Genomic DNA, 13,716 nt, shown 5'->3' on the forward strand with positions numbered 1-13,716 from the left:
TTAGACACTCTATGTGTGGATCTGTGGTGGGTGGTATTGGATGGAGGCCAACCGGAAACAAATGACTATGCCACAAAGAACCAGAAAGTGAGTTGTTTTTTTCTCAAGGGAGATACGTAGAGTGATCAGGCTGAGGAGGAGATTCTGAGGTGATGTTCTGAGGAAGAACAGGAGAGGAACAGTAAGGCTTATCCCTCAGTCCCGTGTCTTTGATCTGGAGCTGCCCTGCTTGGCCTTTGTCCTTCAAGACACTCCTGAAGCAGGCCTGGGAACTTTGGTTTTGTTTCCCATGCCCTGGACCTGCCTTTTGAATTATGGCTCTGTGTGTGTGGGGGTGGGTGGGTGGGGGCAAGATTAGCAACCTTTTTGGGAGTTTGTCTGCTAGGCTTGGATGAGCCAACTTCTCTCTCTCTTGAAATCCTTGGCCAGTCACATTCCCTGTCTCTCCCTCTGCCAGCCAGTCCTCCCTCGGGAACCCTGGGAACAGAGGGTGACCTTGCAGTGCAGCATCTGGGGGGCAGTGAATCCCAGCTACAGAGAGCCCTAGGACCCCTGTCAACCCCCCCCCCCCCTGGCTGTTTCGTTCTGCCTGCTTAGTAGCTATTTGCGTGGCTGTGCAGTAAAATCCAGAGCAGACGCTGAAGTGGGAGTAGGGAAGGAAATCGGGGCCAAGGAAGCTGATCTGACTTTCTGCCTGAGCCACCTGTGCTTTTCAGCTGATTCCTTCCATCCAGGGCTTTGTTTTGCACTGTGAACTTCCTGCATTTCAGGGGAGCAGGTGGGGGAACCTTTGTGAGGGGCCTGGGAACAATGGATGAGCAGCTTCATTGTCTGGGTTTGCTCTCTCCTGTTGCGTGGTTGGTGCATGCATTCACGTGATTCGCCCCCCCCATCCCACCCCCACGGGCACGCACATGCACACAGACTCACACAGACTCATTCATGAGACACATGCTTTGCTCCACAGTGGCACAGCTTAGGCAGCAGCCTGGTGAAAGCCCTATCTGGACAGAGAACAAGGCTGCTCCAAGATGGCCCTTGACAAGGACAAGATCAATGGCCCGTGGACCTAGGTGTATGCAGACCTGGTTTTGTCAACAATATTGTCCCATTGCCTGCATTGCCATTGCGTGGTGAGGGATGAGGGCATATGACCCATGACTGTTCTCCTAAGAAAAGGGGTCTTAACCATGATCCAAAGAATGAATCTGGGGTATATTTTCTAGCTAGGCTCTGGACTTCAAACTGTGGTCCGTGTTTGTAGTAATTTTCTGATAGTCTCTGCAAATTTCTACCTCATCAAAGCTGCAGCAGGGATAGCACTAGCCCCACCCCAAATGGTAATTTTATGACTCTGGGTTTAATAAAATGCTGGGTCAAAGTGATAGTATAGAGATTAAAGTGCTTTCTTTGCACCTGGCCAGCTTGGGTGTTCTAATTCTGGCACTGTCTGATCCTGAGGATAACCAGGAGTGATCCTTAAGAATAGCTGGGTATGGCCCCAAACCCAAGATAATAACAATAACAATAATAATGTAATAGAAGCCAGTATTTACATTGGGTTTTGCTTCTGTCTTAGCTACTAGCTGAACTGTGAAACATTTCTCCTTTTCTCTTCCATGGTTACAAGTATAAGAAGGTTGAAGAGCAAAGGCACAGCAGTAGGGTGTTTGCCTTGCATGTAGCTGACCCAGGACTGACTTCGGTTCGATCCCCCAGTGTCCCATATGGTCCTCCAGACCAGGAGCAATTTCTGATCGCATATCCAGGAGTAACCCCTGAGTGTCACTGGGTGTGCCTCCCCCCAAAAAGAGAAGGTTGAAGAATGCTGGTCAGCACTTCATCAAATTGGCCTGCAAACCCAGGAGAAACCATTTATTCCCAGTCAGAATCTTGGCTGATGAGGTGGCCTAGCTTTCACTGACAACTATGTAGAAATGGTGAAGAGGTTCACCATAGAGCAGAGGAGAGACTTGGGCTGGTGAGCTAAGTGCTGGTTTCAGCCCTGGTGACTGCCCCAGTTCCTGCTCTGTGCAAACGCTAACGTCCTGCCATCCTCAGTGCACAATTGTTCAGTTGTGTCTGAAATCCTCTTGATGTGGGTAGTGTAGGAGCTGGGGTTTTTTAAGGGAGCCTTTTAGGCAAGGAAGAAAATGAATCCCAAGTACCATCATGCTTCAGACTCTTTGTGTGTGTGTGTGTGTGTGTGTGTGTGTGTGTGTGTGTGTGTGTGTGTGAAAGAGGGAAAGAAAGAGAGATTCAAAAGGAAAGTTCTCACACTAAAGAAATGTAGGGGTGAGAGGCCGGAGCAATAGCACAGCAGGTAAGGATTTTGTCTTGCACACGGCAGACCTGGTTTTGATCTGCAGGATCCCCTGTGGTCCCTAAGAGTAATTTCTGAGCACAGAGCCAGGAATAAAGTAACTCCTGAGTGCTGCCAGGTGTGGTCAAAAACAAACAAACAAAAAAGCAGGACACCCCCAGATGGACTGTTAAAAGGAAGAGAAATGCTATACCCTAACGTTGTAATGGGAGAGATGCTAGGGAGACCAAGGTGGAAGCAAACCCAGAATGGAGCATCCCAGATGCTTTGAGAGCTGACTCTGTAGGGCTGCTTTCCATCATTGCTCGGCTTAGACTCAGGTTGCCATTAAGGAGATGTTCGAATGGACAATTTTAACTCTTGGGGTCTTTCCTGGCCTCAGTCCTGAGTTGGCAACACTACCCCAAATATTTTGGGGTTTTATGGCTTTCTCCCTCCTTGCAGACCCATCTCATTTCCTTCATATCCTAGTAACGATAACATCTTCCCTAAATTTCTTCTCCTTACCAGGCTTCCACATTTTTTTCTTCCTCAGTTATAAACCCTTTCCCTGAGCTGTCTGGGCCCTGCAACCCCATCTCCACTTTTCAAAGCCTGTCCAACCTCCAACTAACTCAATAAGATCCACCATGGCTTGGAGTGTAACAACAGTATTAACTGCCCCCATCCAGATGTTTGGGTCCTTCCTGCCTATGAAGGGGCAGGTGGACTGGGGAAGGTAACAGGGACTCAGATCAGGTAAGGAGCATGAAGCTGAGAAATATTTGTAGGAAGCTGGGAGATGCTTTCCCTCTCCAAGCATCATCCTCCCTTAACCCCTCCCTGTGAACCTGTTCTTTCAATTATACCAGACTCAACCCACTTGGTCCTACCCTTTCTCATCCCCTACAGGCTGTAGGTGAAGTTTTTTCTCCACTTTCCTTCCTATCAGGGGCCTGTCCTCACCAGTGTTCTTCAAATTTTACCCTAGAGAAAACTCATGCTCCATAAAATAATAATAAAAATAGCAATAATGATGATAAAATTAAGTGAAGAGCCACAAAACCAAATTCCCTTCAGTGGCCCCTGGTGATAGACTGCTGATAATTTTTACAGCTAGAAAACACCTTTCTCTTTCTTTCTTTCTTTCTTTCTTTCTTTCTTTCTTTCTTTCTTTCTTTCTTTCTTTCTTTCTTTCTTTCTTTCTTTCTCTTTCTCTCTTTTTCTTTCTTTCTTTTCTTTCTTTCTTTCTTTCTTTCTTTCTTTCTTTCTTTCTTTCTTCTTTCTTTCTTTCTCTTTCTTTTTTCTCTCTCTCTCTCTTTCTTTCTTTCTTTCTTTTTTCTTTCTTCTTTCTTTCTCTCTTTCTTTCTCTCTCTTTCTTTCTCTTTCTTTCTTTCTTTCTTTCTTTCTTTCTTTCTCTCTCTCTTTTCTTTCTTTCTCTCTCTTTTCTTTCTTTCTCTTTCTTTCTTCTGTTTCTTCTTTCTTTCTTTCTTTCTCCTCTTTCTTCTTTCTTTCTCCTCTTTCTTCTTTCTTTCTCTCTCTCTCTTCTTTCTTTCTTTCTTTCTTTCTTTCTCTTTTCTTTCTTTCTTTCTCTCTTTCTTTCTTCTGTTTCTTCTTTTTCTTTCTCCTCTTTCTTCTTTCTTTCTTTCTTTCTTCTTTCTTTCTTTCTCTCTCTTTCTTTCTCTTTCTCTTTCTTCTTTCTTTCTTTCTTTCTTTCTCTCTCTTTTCTTTCTTTCTTTCTCTCTCTTTTCTTTCTTTCTTTCTCTCTCTTTTCTTTCTTTCTCTTTCTTCTGTTTCTTCTTTCTTTCTTTCTCCTCTTTCTTCTTTCTTTCTTTCTTTCTTTCTTTCTCCTCTTTCTTCTTTCTTTCTTTCTTCCTTCCTTCCTTCCTTCCTTCCTTCCTTCCTTCCTTCCTTCCTTCCTTCCTTCCTTCCTTCCTTCCTTCCTTCCTTCCTTCCTTCCTTCCTTCCTTCCTTCCTTCCTTCCTTCCTTCCTTCCTTCCTTCCTTCCTTCCTTCCTTCCTTTCTTTCTTTCTTTCTTTCTTTCTTTCTTTCTTTCTTCCTTCCTTCCTTCCTTCCTTCCTTCCTTCCTTCGGGGTTTTACTCCCGGTAGTACTTAGGGATTATTTCTAGCTCTGCACTTGGGGATCACTCCTGATAGGGCTCATTGGACTCTATAGGGGTGCAGGGATTGAACACACGGATGCTTCATGCAAGGTAAGAGCCTTCCTCTTGTACTATTTCTCTGGCTCTAGAAAACATCATTTTAAGACACAAGGATACGTGTTTGTGGTTGGGTTATTGAGGGGGGTGCAGAAGATCTGGGCTTGCTATTATGACTTGTTATTATGATGATTGTCTCATCAGATATTTTGCAGCTATTAGCACTACCTTTTTGTTATATTTTGCTTTTTAAAATTATCAGCTTTATTGAGATATTTCTCATATTATGCCATTTAAAATGGAAAATTCACTTCTGCTTCTCCATCCTCTTCTCAGCAAGGCCATGCCCTTGGCAAACACCAATCTATTCTCTGTCTCTGTATTTTTCCTATTCTGGATATTTCATCTAAAAGGATTACTTTTGTGATTGCTTTCTTTCACTTAGCATATGTTCAGAGTTCCTCTATACCATGGTTTGTGATTCCTTTCTTAGATTGCAGAATAATATCCCACTGTAGGCATATGACAAATTTTGTTTAACCACTCATCAGTTTATAAACATTTTATTTTTGTTCTTTTGTTTCTTGGCGGCTACACTTGGTGGTACTGAGGGCTTATTCCTGACTGCACTCAAGAACTACTCATAGCTGGCTCAGGGGATCGATCATATGGGATGCTGAATATCAAACCCAGGTTGGCCACAGGCAAGGCAAGCTTCCTACACACTGTACTATCTCTCCAGTTCCAGTTAGGAACATTTTGCTATGGTTAGAATTCCAGTACATTGACTGTTAATGCCAAAATAGCTACATCTTGGTAATTTTAATGGGAAGAGCCAGTCTTTTATTCTTATATCTGTTATTAGCTGCAGACTTTTCATAGCTATTCTTTATCAAGTTAAGAAATTTCTCTTATTCCTTTTTGGGAACAGTATTTAGGTTACACTGGTAGTGCTCAGAGTTTACTCCTGGTCCTCATGGGACCATGTGATGCTAGGGATCAAGGTAGGGTTGGCACAAGTCTGGTCTCTTTTATTCTTTAATTTGTTATGCTTTTGTCATAGAAGAATGCTGAATTTTATCAACTGCCTTTCTTGGGTTTATTTGGTTTGTGGCCACACTTGGTGGTGCACAGTGCTTATTCCTGGATCTACACTCAGGGATAAGTCTTTGAAAGTTTCAGGGGACCATGAGGTGCCAAGGATTGAACCTGGGTTGGCCACATACAAGGCAAACACTCTACTTGCTCTGTTTCCTCAAGGACCCACTGGGACTTTGAGACTCACTCTTGTTAAGTATATTGATGATTAAGGTTAAAGTCAGTGGTTGCTGGATGGTTGGATCCAGGCCAAACATATTTTGTCTGAGTGAGAAATAAATATGATGGTATTAACATTTCCCATGCTTATTCTCCAAATATTAAAATCTTTATTGATCTATAATTTATATGACACAATGCATAAATGTTCGATGTACTAGATGAGTGTAGGTAAATACAGGCAGGATTACTTCCCTAAGTCACTTTCCTGCCAATTTACATATATCTCCTAGCATAAGTGTTTTGTAGATTTTGTTTTTAGGTTTATAACTTACCCATTATTGGTTAAATTTGTTCCTAAATGTTTTATTCATTTTGCTGCTGGTGCAAGTACAACTGTTTTCTTATTTCATTTTTGGATTGTTCATCATTGCTAGTGTATAGAAATAGAACTGATTTTTTGAATCTTGATCTTCTACCCAGTAACCTTGCCAACTTGCTTATTAGCTTTATCATGTGTGTGAGAGAGAGAACACAAGAGAGAAGGAGCCATAAGGAATCAGAGTGAGAGAGAAATAGACTGAATGTAAGAAAGAGGGAGAGAGAATTCCTTAGATTTTTCAATTGTGAAAGAGTGAAATAGTCTGGGGCCGGGCGGTGGCGCTGGAGGTAAGGTGCCTGCCTTACCTGCGCTAGCCTAGGAGACGGACCGCGGTTCGATCCCCCGGCGTCCCATATGGTCCCCCAAGCCAGGAGCGACTTCTGAGCGCATAGCCAGGAGTAACCCCTGAGCGTTACCGGGTGTGGCCCAAAAAACCAAAAAAAAAAAAAAAAAAAAAAGAGTGAAATAGTCTGTTCCTAAATATGTCTCTCTTGCATATTGATTATTTTAAATTAAAGTTACTGAATAAATAGTTGTGTTGAGTATTCTCTGACCTGGTTCTGTCTTTAAAATCAAAAGATGGGGCCTTGGGGATATAGCACAGAGGCAGAACACTTACTCTGCATGTGAGATGTCCTGGGTTCGAACCTCAACACTTGAAAACAAACAAAAAGAATCCCAGAGATTGGCTTCAGGGAATAGTGCAAAGACCAAGAGCACCTGCCTTGTAAGCATAAGGTCGTGAGTTTAAATCCCCAATGTCCCACATACATAAAGTATGATCCTGGTCACTGTGCAATTTGAGCCCAATTGATCTTTTATCTGCAGTATCAAGTGCTATAAGTGATTGTTGAGCATACCACAACCAGATGTGTATAAGTCACATAAAAGGGGGTGCATGTATTCAGGATGCAGTTCTGGAATGCAAAGCAACATACCTCAACCAAATTCTAAACAGGGATAAAGGTGCATGCAGCATGTAGAAGTATATCACTGAAGAAGGAGAGAAAGTATCCTCATTCCCTGAGAGGGAGCGAACAAGCCTGGGTAAACAAACTTACATCATCTTTTCATTTATTTATTATTTATTTATTTATTTATTTATTTATTTTAGTTTTTGGGTCACACCCAACGGTGCTCAGGGGTTACTACTGACTCTGCACTCAGAAATCACTCCTGACAGGCACAGGAGATCATATGGGATGCCAGAATTCGAACCGCAGTCTGTTCTGGATTGACTGCATGCAAGGCAAACACCATACCACCGTGCTATCTCTCCTGCCCCATCTTTTCTTTTTCAACTGGTAATCAAACCTAGGGTCTTTCATATACAAAGTACATATTCTATGACTCAGGCCTCATTTCCGGCCTCTCCCCCCACACACATTTTGTTCATGTTTGTTTGTTTGTTTTTGGTCACAGCAGATAATACTCTGGGGTTACTCCTGGCTCTGCAATCTGGAATCACCCCTGGTGATGATCAGGGGACCACATGTGATGCTGGGGATTTAACCTGGGTCTGCGTGTGCAAGATAAATCCAATCTCTTGAGCTTGTTCTTTTTTTTTTTTTTAATTTATATTCTTCTTTACTCTTTGTAGGTATACTCAGCAATGCTTGGCCTGGAGGCTGGGGTTTCCTCTTGGCAAACATTTGCCAGCTGGGCTGGTAGTTCAGTGTTATGGCCGGAGGATGCAGTCTTGCTTGGGTCCTGCAGTTTGAAGACCAACAGGGCCACCTCCAGCAATGACCAGGAACCTTTAACTGTTGCCAAATTTCTTACCAAGAGCCAGCAAAAAGCATGTGACATTCTCTGAGAGTTGGGAAGACTCAGGTTTATTACACTGATGGAACCAGCTGAGCTCATGTTTGAAAGGCTGAGACACGAAGAGGAGCAATAGTTTCAGTTTATAGAATATTTGATGGGGGAGAGGGAAAGCTTGCAGGCAGCTGGTGGGAAAGTACAGAAGCGAAAATTCTCAAGCCTGACACAAAGCCAGGAAGAGACCATCTCAAGGACAGAAATGCACTGAGAGCACATTTGCCGTTACAAAGTGAGACTGATAGTCTCAAGGACATCTTAAATGCATTCCATGGTTATGTCATGCCATGCTGCCCAGACTCTACTGCCTGTCCTGCTTTCTGGCATTAGCCGGTCTGAAATGTAGGCTGAGGTCTGTTTTCCCCATTCTGGCTACATCTGACAATGCGTGGATGGCATGTAGTGCTGTGGTGAGACCTTGCTGAAATCTAACTCCTTGACTAGCTTTCCAGATCCACCTCCTTTATTTTATTTTATTTTATTTTTTGAGAGAGTGAGAAGTTGGGTCACACCTGGCTTTTACTTGCAGCTCTGTGCTCAAATGTTCACTCCTGGAGGTGCTCAAGGGACCAAATGTGACACAGGGAATTTAAATTCACATCAGAGGTCTGCAAGGTGCTAGGTACAAGTGTCTTGTCTTGTACAATCTCTGACCACTCCTTTTGGTTGTTTTTGTTTATTTGTTTTTATATTTTTGTTTTTCTTTGGGTCACACCCAGCAGCACTCAGGGGTTACTCCTGGCTCTATGCTCAGAAATCGCTCCTGGCAGGCTCGAAGGACCATATGGGATGCCGGAGTTTGAACCTCTGTCCTTCTGCATGCAAGGCAAACGCCCCATGCTATCTCTCTGGCTCCTCCTTTTGGTTTTAAAAATGGAGAGAAAGCAAATTCATTTTCTACTCTACTAGCCTCTTTCTTTCTTTCTTTCTTTCTTTCTTTCTTTCTTTCTTTCTTTCTTTCTTTCTTTCTTTCTTTCTTTCTTTCTTTCTTTCTTTCTTTCTTTCTTTCTTTCTTTCTTTCTTTCTTTCTTTCTTTCTTTCTTTCTTTCTTTCTTTCTTTCTTTCTTTCTTTCTTTCTTTCTTTCTCTCTCTCTCTCTCCTCCCTCCCTCCCTTCCTTCCTTCCTTCCTTCCTTCCTTCCTTCCTTCCTTCCTTCCTTCCTTCCTTCCTTCCTTCCTTCCTTCCTTCCTTCCTTCCTTCCTTCCTTCCTTCCTTCCTTCCTTCCTTTCTTTCTTTCTTTCTTTCTTTCTTTCTTTCTTTCTTTCTTTCTTTCTTTCTTTCTTTCTCTCTCTCTCTTCCTTCCTTCCTTCCTTCCTTCCTTCCTTCCTTCCTTCCTTCCTTCCTTCCTTCCTTCCTTCCTTCCTTCCTTCCTTCCTTCCTTCCTTCCTTTCTTTCTTTCTTCTGTCTTTCTTTCTTTCTTCTTTCGTTCTTTCTCTCTCTTTCTTTTTCTTTCTCTCTTTCTCTCTTTCTCTCTTTCTTTCTTTCTTTCTTTCTTTCTTTCTTTCTTTCGTTCTTTCTTTCTTTCTTTCTTTCTTTCTTTCTTTCTTTCTTTCTTTCTTTCTTTCTTTCTTTCTTTCTTTCTTTCTTTCTTTCTTTCTTTCTTTCTTTCTTTCTTTCTTTCTTTCCTTCCTTCCTTCCTTCCTTCCTTCCTTCCTTCCTTCCTTCCTTCCTTCCTTCCTTCCTTCCTTCCTTCCTTCCTTCCTTCCTTCCTTCCTTCCTTCCTTCCTTCCTTCCTTCCTTCCTTCCTTCCTTCCTTCCTTCCTTCCTTTCTTTCTTTCTTTCTTTCTTTCTTTCTTTCTTTCTTTCTTTCTTTCTTTCTTTCTTTCTTTCTTTCTTTCTTTCGTTACTCCTGGCTATGCGCTTAGAAATTATGCCTGGCTTGGGGGACCATATGGGATGCCAGGCAATCAAACTGTGGTCTGTCCTAGGTTAGCATATGCAAGGCAAATTCCCTACCACACCTGCACCACCGCTCTGACCCTAGACTTTCTCTTGTCTACTTCTGGACAGGCCTGTTTAAGAGAAGCCACAGACAATTCCCCATTCCAGTCCAACTGCATTCTGTTTGCAAAGTGTTACTTCTAAAAACCAAGCCCGTCTATAATAACAGGCAGTGCTGAGTGAGTTTACTGCATATGAGCTTCAGGGTAGACTGTAGAGGACACACAACTTCACCACCTTGGCTCTGACTTCAGGTTTGCTGAGTTATTTCATCATATGTTAGTTATTTCACCATCTGACCCAGAAGTGAAATGCAGCGGTCGCTGCAAGATTTAAATCCAATTTTCTCCTCTTCCCTCATATACAAGTACAGAAGACATTTGGGAGTCTTGGAGAATCCTAATATTTGAAAATTGTTTTCAAGCTGGAGGGCAGCCTTTTCCTGCTGCAGTGAAGAGGGGAGTGCTGCACAAAGGCCCTTGATGCTTGTTTCCACAGGACTGACTGTCCTGGGCCACCAGTGCTGTGGGTGATAATGATCCTTTCCCCTGATCTCACAGTAGAATTCATTTGGTTGTGCTGTGTGCTTAGAACCACCCTGAGATCAGGCTGAAATCAGTGACTTGCTCACATCACATCTTTACTGGGCTTCTTCCCACTCCTGTAATCTTGGTCCCTCGCTTCCTTTCTTCTGAGCCACACCCCCCCCAATAAAATTCATTACTTGAGCTTCTCTTCTTGGGAGGAGAAAGAGGGTCAGCCACCAGAGACTGATGTTTAGAGGTACACTCATGGGTGTGGAAGATCAATGATAAATTACATGTGGATTTGCCAACTCAACCCTGCACTCCAACTGGTTCAAGGGTCAATTATATTTTCTTTTTAACCACACCAGCCAGATCCTGGCTCTGTGCTCAAGAATCATTCCTGGTGGGACTCAGGGAACTATATGTGGTGCTGGGATTGAATCTAGGCAGGCTGAGTGAAAAGCAAGCACCCTTGGTACTATCTCGCCATCTCCTCAAGGGTCAACTCTATTTTTTTGTTTTGTTGGCCACACCTGGCTGTGCTCAGGGTTCACTCCTCTTGGGGCTCAGGGGATCATATGAGGTGCTAGGGATTGAGCTCAGGTTGATGAATGCAAGGTATGCAACCTATCTACTGTACAATTACTCTGGCCCCAAATGTCAACTCTATGATGTACTTGTTCATGAAGGTTCTCCTGCTATCCTGTCTCTGAAGTGTTCTCTGGATTATTCACTGGAGCCTTACACATTGTCAGAGTGCCTCCTTGCTTCATGCATCCACCTTCTCCTTCCTATTCCCATGACCCTGAAATCTACTATCTCTTCCATGACCCAATCAGTATTTCCCAGTTACAGATTGCAAGCTCAAGCCCAGGCCTACTTTGTCAAAGTGTTTATACTACTCAGATGAACCAGAAGCTTCATTCCAGGTCACCATGGTATGGTCCTTATACATGTGTTCCCCTTTACATATGTTCCTACATGCCAATAATGAACTCAGTGTTTGGCACATGACATTCCATGCATGCTGTGATGCTCCTTGCAGACTGCTGTCTTAGCACTTGGGATCATACATTCTCTTCCCAGGGTGCTTAGATTAAAGCTCTGATCTGCAAAATTCTAGTCATCAAGCTCCTTGGGTCCTGAAAAGGTACTGATCTTTTTTCTTGCTTTCCTTCCTTCAATATGGCAAGATTTTTCCTGCTTCAGTGCATTTGCATGGTTTAGTTTCTAGCTAAATACTTCCCCCAGGCTTTCTTGGTGAACTCCTACTTCTTTCCTTTCTCTTCTTCTTTCTCCTCCTTTCTTTTTTCTTTTTGTAGGTTTTGGGTCACACTTGGTGATGCTCAGTGCTTACTCCTGGATCTGCACTCATGAATCACTCCTGGAAGGACTCAAGGATGCCTGTTCTATGGCTCTGGCCCTTTCTTTTTCTTATTTTTTTTTGGGATGGATAGGCACTATGAATTAAACTCAGGATCTCTCTCTCTCTCTCTCTCTCTCTCTCTCTCTCTCTCTCTCTCTCTCTCTCTCACACACACACACACACACACACGGCAAGCGTTCTGCCACTGCAAAACATTCTGGTCTTTAAGTGTTTCTGAGAAGTTGCTTTGATCTGTCATATTCACGGAGACCTTCCTTGTTTATTAATTCTCATGGTCTCACAGTGGCATATTTTTTCATTCATGACACTTTATTGCGGTTAATAAGTTTATTTGCTTCCTCCCCCCCTTCATTACGATTAAACTCAGTTCATCGATGTGTTCCCTAGGGTGAAAGTGCTCTGCTTCTGGAAAGTGACTGCTTCTCAAATACCACTTTGCAGAATGAATGAATGAATGAACAGCTAACGATCCAAAAGTTGTCTCTACGTGCCTGGGCTCAGCCTCCCTTGTGGGGCCACCTGCTGTCAGAGCATCAAACCCTGGCGCAGTTTCAAAAAACTATCTTTCTAAAGTGAACAGAACAGTCATCCTTGATCCCCATCCTACAGTTTGCAGCTCCATTAACTTTCTTTTTTTATTTATTGATTAATGGATTGATTTCTGGGCCACACCCAAGGGTAGCACTCAGAAATCACCCTGGGCAGGCTCTGGGGAACCATATGGGATGCAGGAGATCGAACCTGGGTCCGTTCCAATAGTCCAGCACTCTTATTTTAATAATATCTTTATTTAAACACCTTGATTACAAATATGATTGCAGTTGGGTTTCAGTCCTGTAAAGAACAACCCCCTTCACCATTGCAACATTCCCATCACCAACGTCCCAAATCTCCCTCATCTCCCTTCTATCCCCACCCTCGCCTGTACTCTACTTCCCTCATTCATTCACATTGTTAGGATAGTTCTCGATGCACTATCTGCACTCATCACTCTTTGTGGTGAGCTGGACCTCTTTCAGGCACAGGTACCATGTCTCTCTCCCTTTCAATTCCCAGGTTTCAGCAGAGACTGGCTCTGGAGACTACAACTCCCATAATACCCAGAAGGCCCCAAAGCACCTGATTGGCTGATTTTAGAAAAGCGGCCAATCAGAAGCCAGTTTATTGGCTTGTGATGCTCAAGAAAGAACTGCGCATGCTCGAACCGCCTCTGGGCGTCTGTCCGGTTGCTCTGGAAGCCAGACTCTTGGCCTCCTGTCTTCCTCCCACCATGGGGAGCATCGAGAGCAGCGAGGGCCGCAGGGTGTCCTTCGGCATGGACGAGGAGGAGCGGGTCCGGGTGCTGCAGGGCATCCGGGTGAGCAGCAGGCCTGGGGTGGGTTGGGCATGGAGGCCTTGGGGCCAAGCCTGCAGGGAGGTTCGGGCCTTGCTCGTTGCAGTTGCAACCTCCTCAAGATTTTCTCCTCCTTGTGACCCGGGATCTTGAGGCCTGGGAGATGCCCACCCTAGGGGAGTAGCCCCTTCTGGGCCTCATCACCCCACTGGCATGGAGGGTGAAGACACAGAGCAAGGGGACTCATGGGGAGGCCAACCTTCCAGCCCTGGCTCCCTTGATTCTTAACTGGACCCCAATCTATGTATGTCCTGGATCTCCCCTCCAGGGCATCCTACTGTGTCTACATGAATTGTGGCCCATCCCAAACCATTGTAGCAGCCCCTGGTGGCCCCAAGCACCCTGCTGGCCTGCACCCACCTGGAGATTCCTGAGTTGTGAATCATCTCATACCCACCCATTACCCCCCATTACATCCCTTAGAGCAGTGTTTTGTTTTTTTTTTCCAACCTTTTTTGTGCAAAGGCATACTTTTTTCATGGGAAAAAAAACCCCACGAGGCACACCACCATTAGAAAATGTTAAAACAAATTTAACTTCGGGGCAG

General features: G+C 43.9%; 1 protein-coding gene across 1 annotated transcript in view; it reads left to right on the top strand.

Annotated features, from left to right (window-relative positions):
• Window positions 1–12,967: 12,967 nt before the first annotated feature.
• CHCHD6 (coiled-coil-helix-coiled-coil-helix domain containing 6) overlaps window positions 12,968–13,716 on the top strand; it is a 199,877-nt gene continuing 199,128 nt past the window's right edge. Inside the window, exon 1 of the mRNA XM_049766546.1 lies at window positions 12,968–13,133. Coding sequence (XP_049622503.1) covers window positions 12,972–13,133 — 162 coding nt within the window. The 5' untranslated portion in view covers window positions 12,968–12,971. The remainder of the gene's footprint in view (window positions 13,134–13,716) is intronic.

This window comes from Suncus etruscus, chromosome 20, assembly GCF_024139225.1.
Source record: "Suncus etruscus isolate mSunEtr1 chromosome 20, mSunEtr1.pri.cur, whole genome shotgun sequence".
In the NCBI taxonomy this organism is placed as follows: Eukaryota; Metazoa; Chordata; class Mammalia; order Eulipotyphla; family Soricidae; genus Suncus; species Suncus etruscus.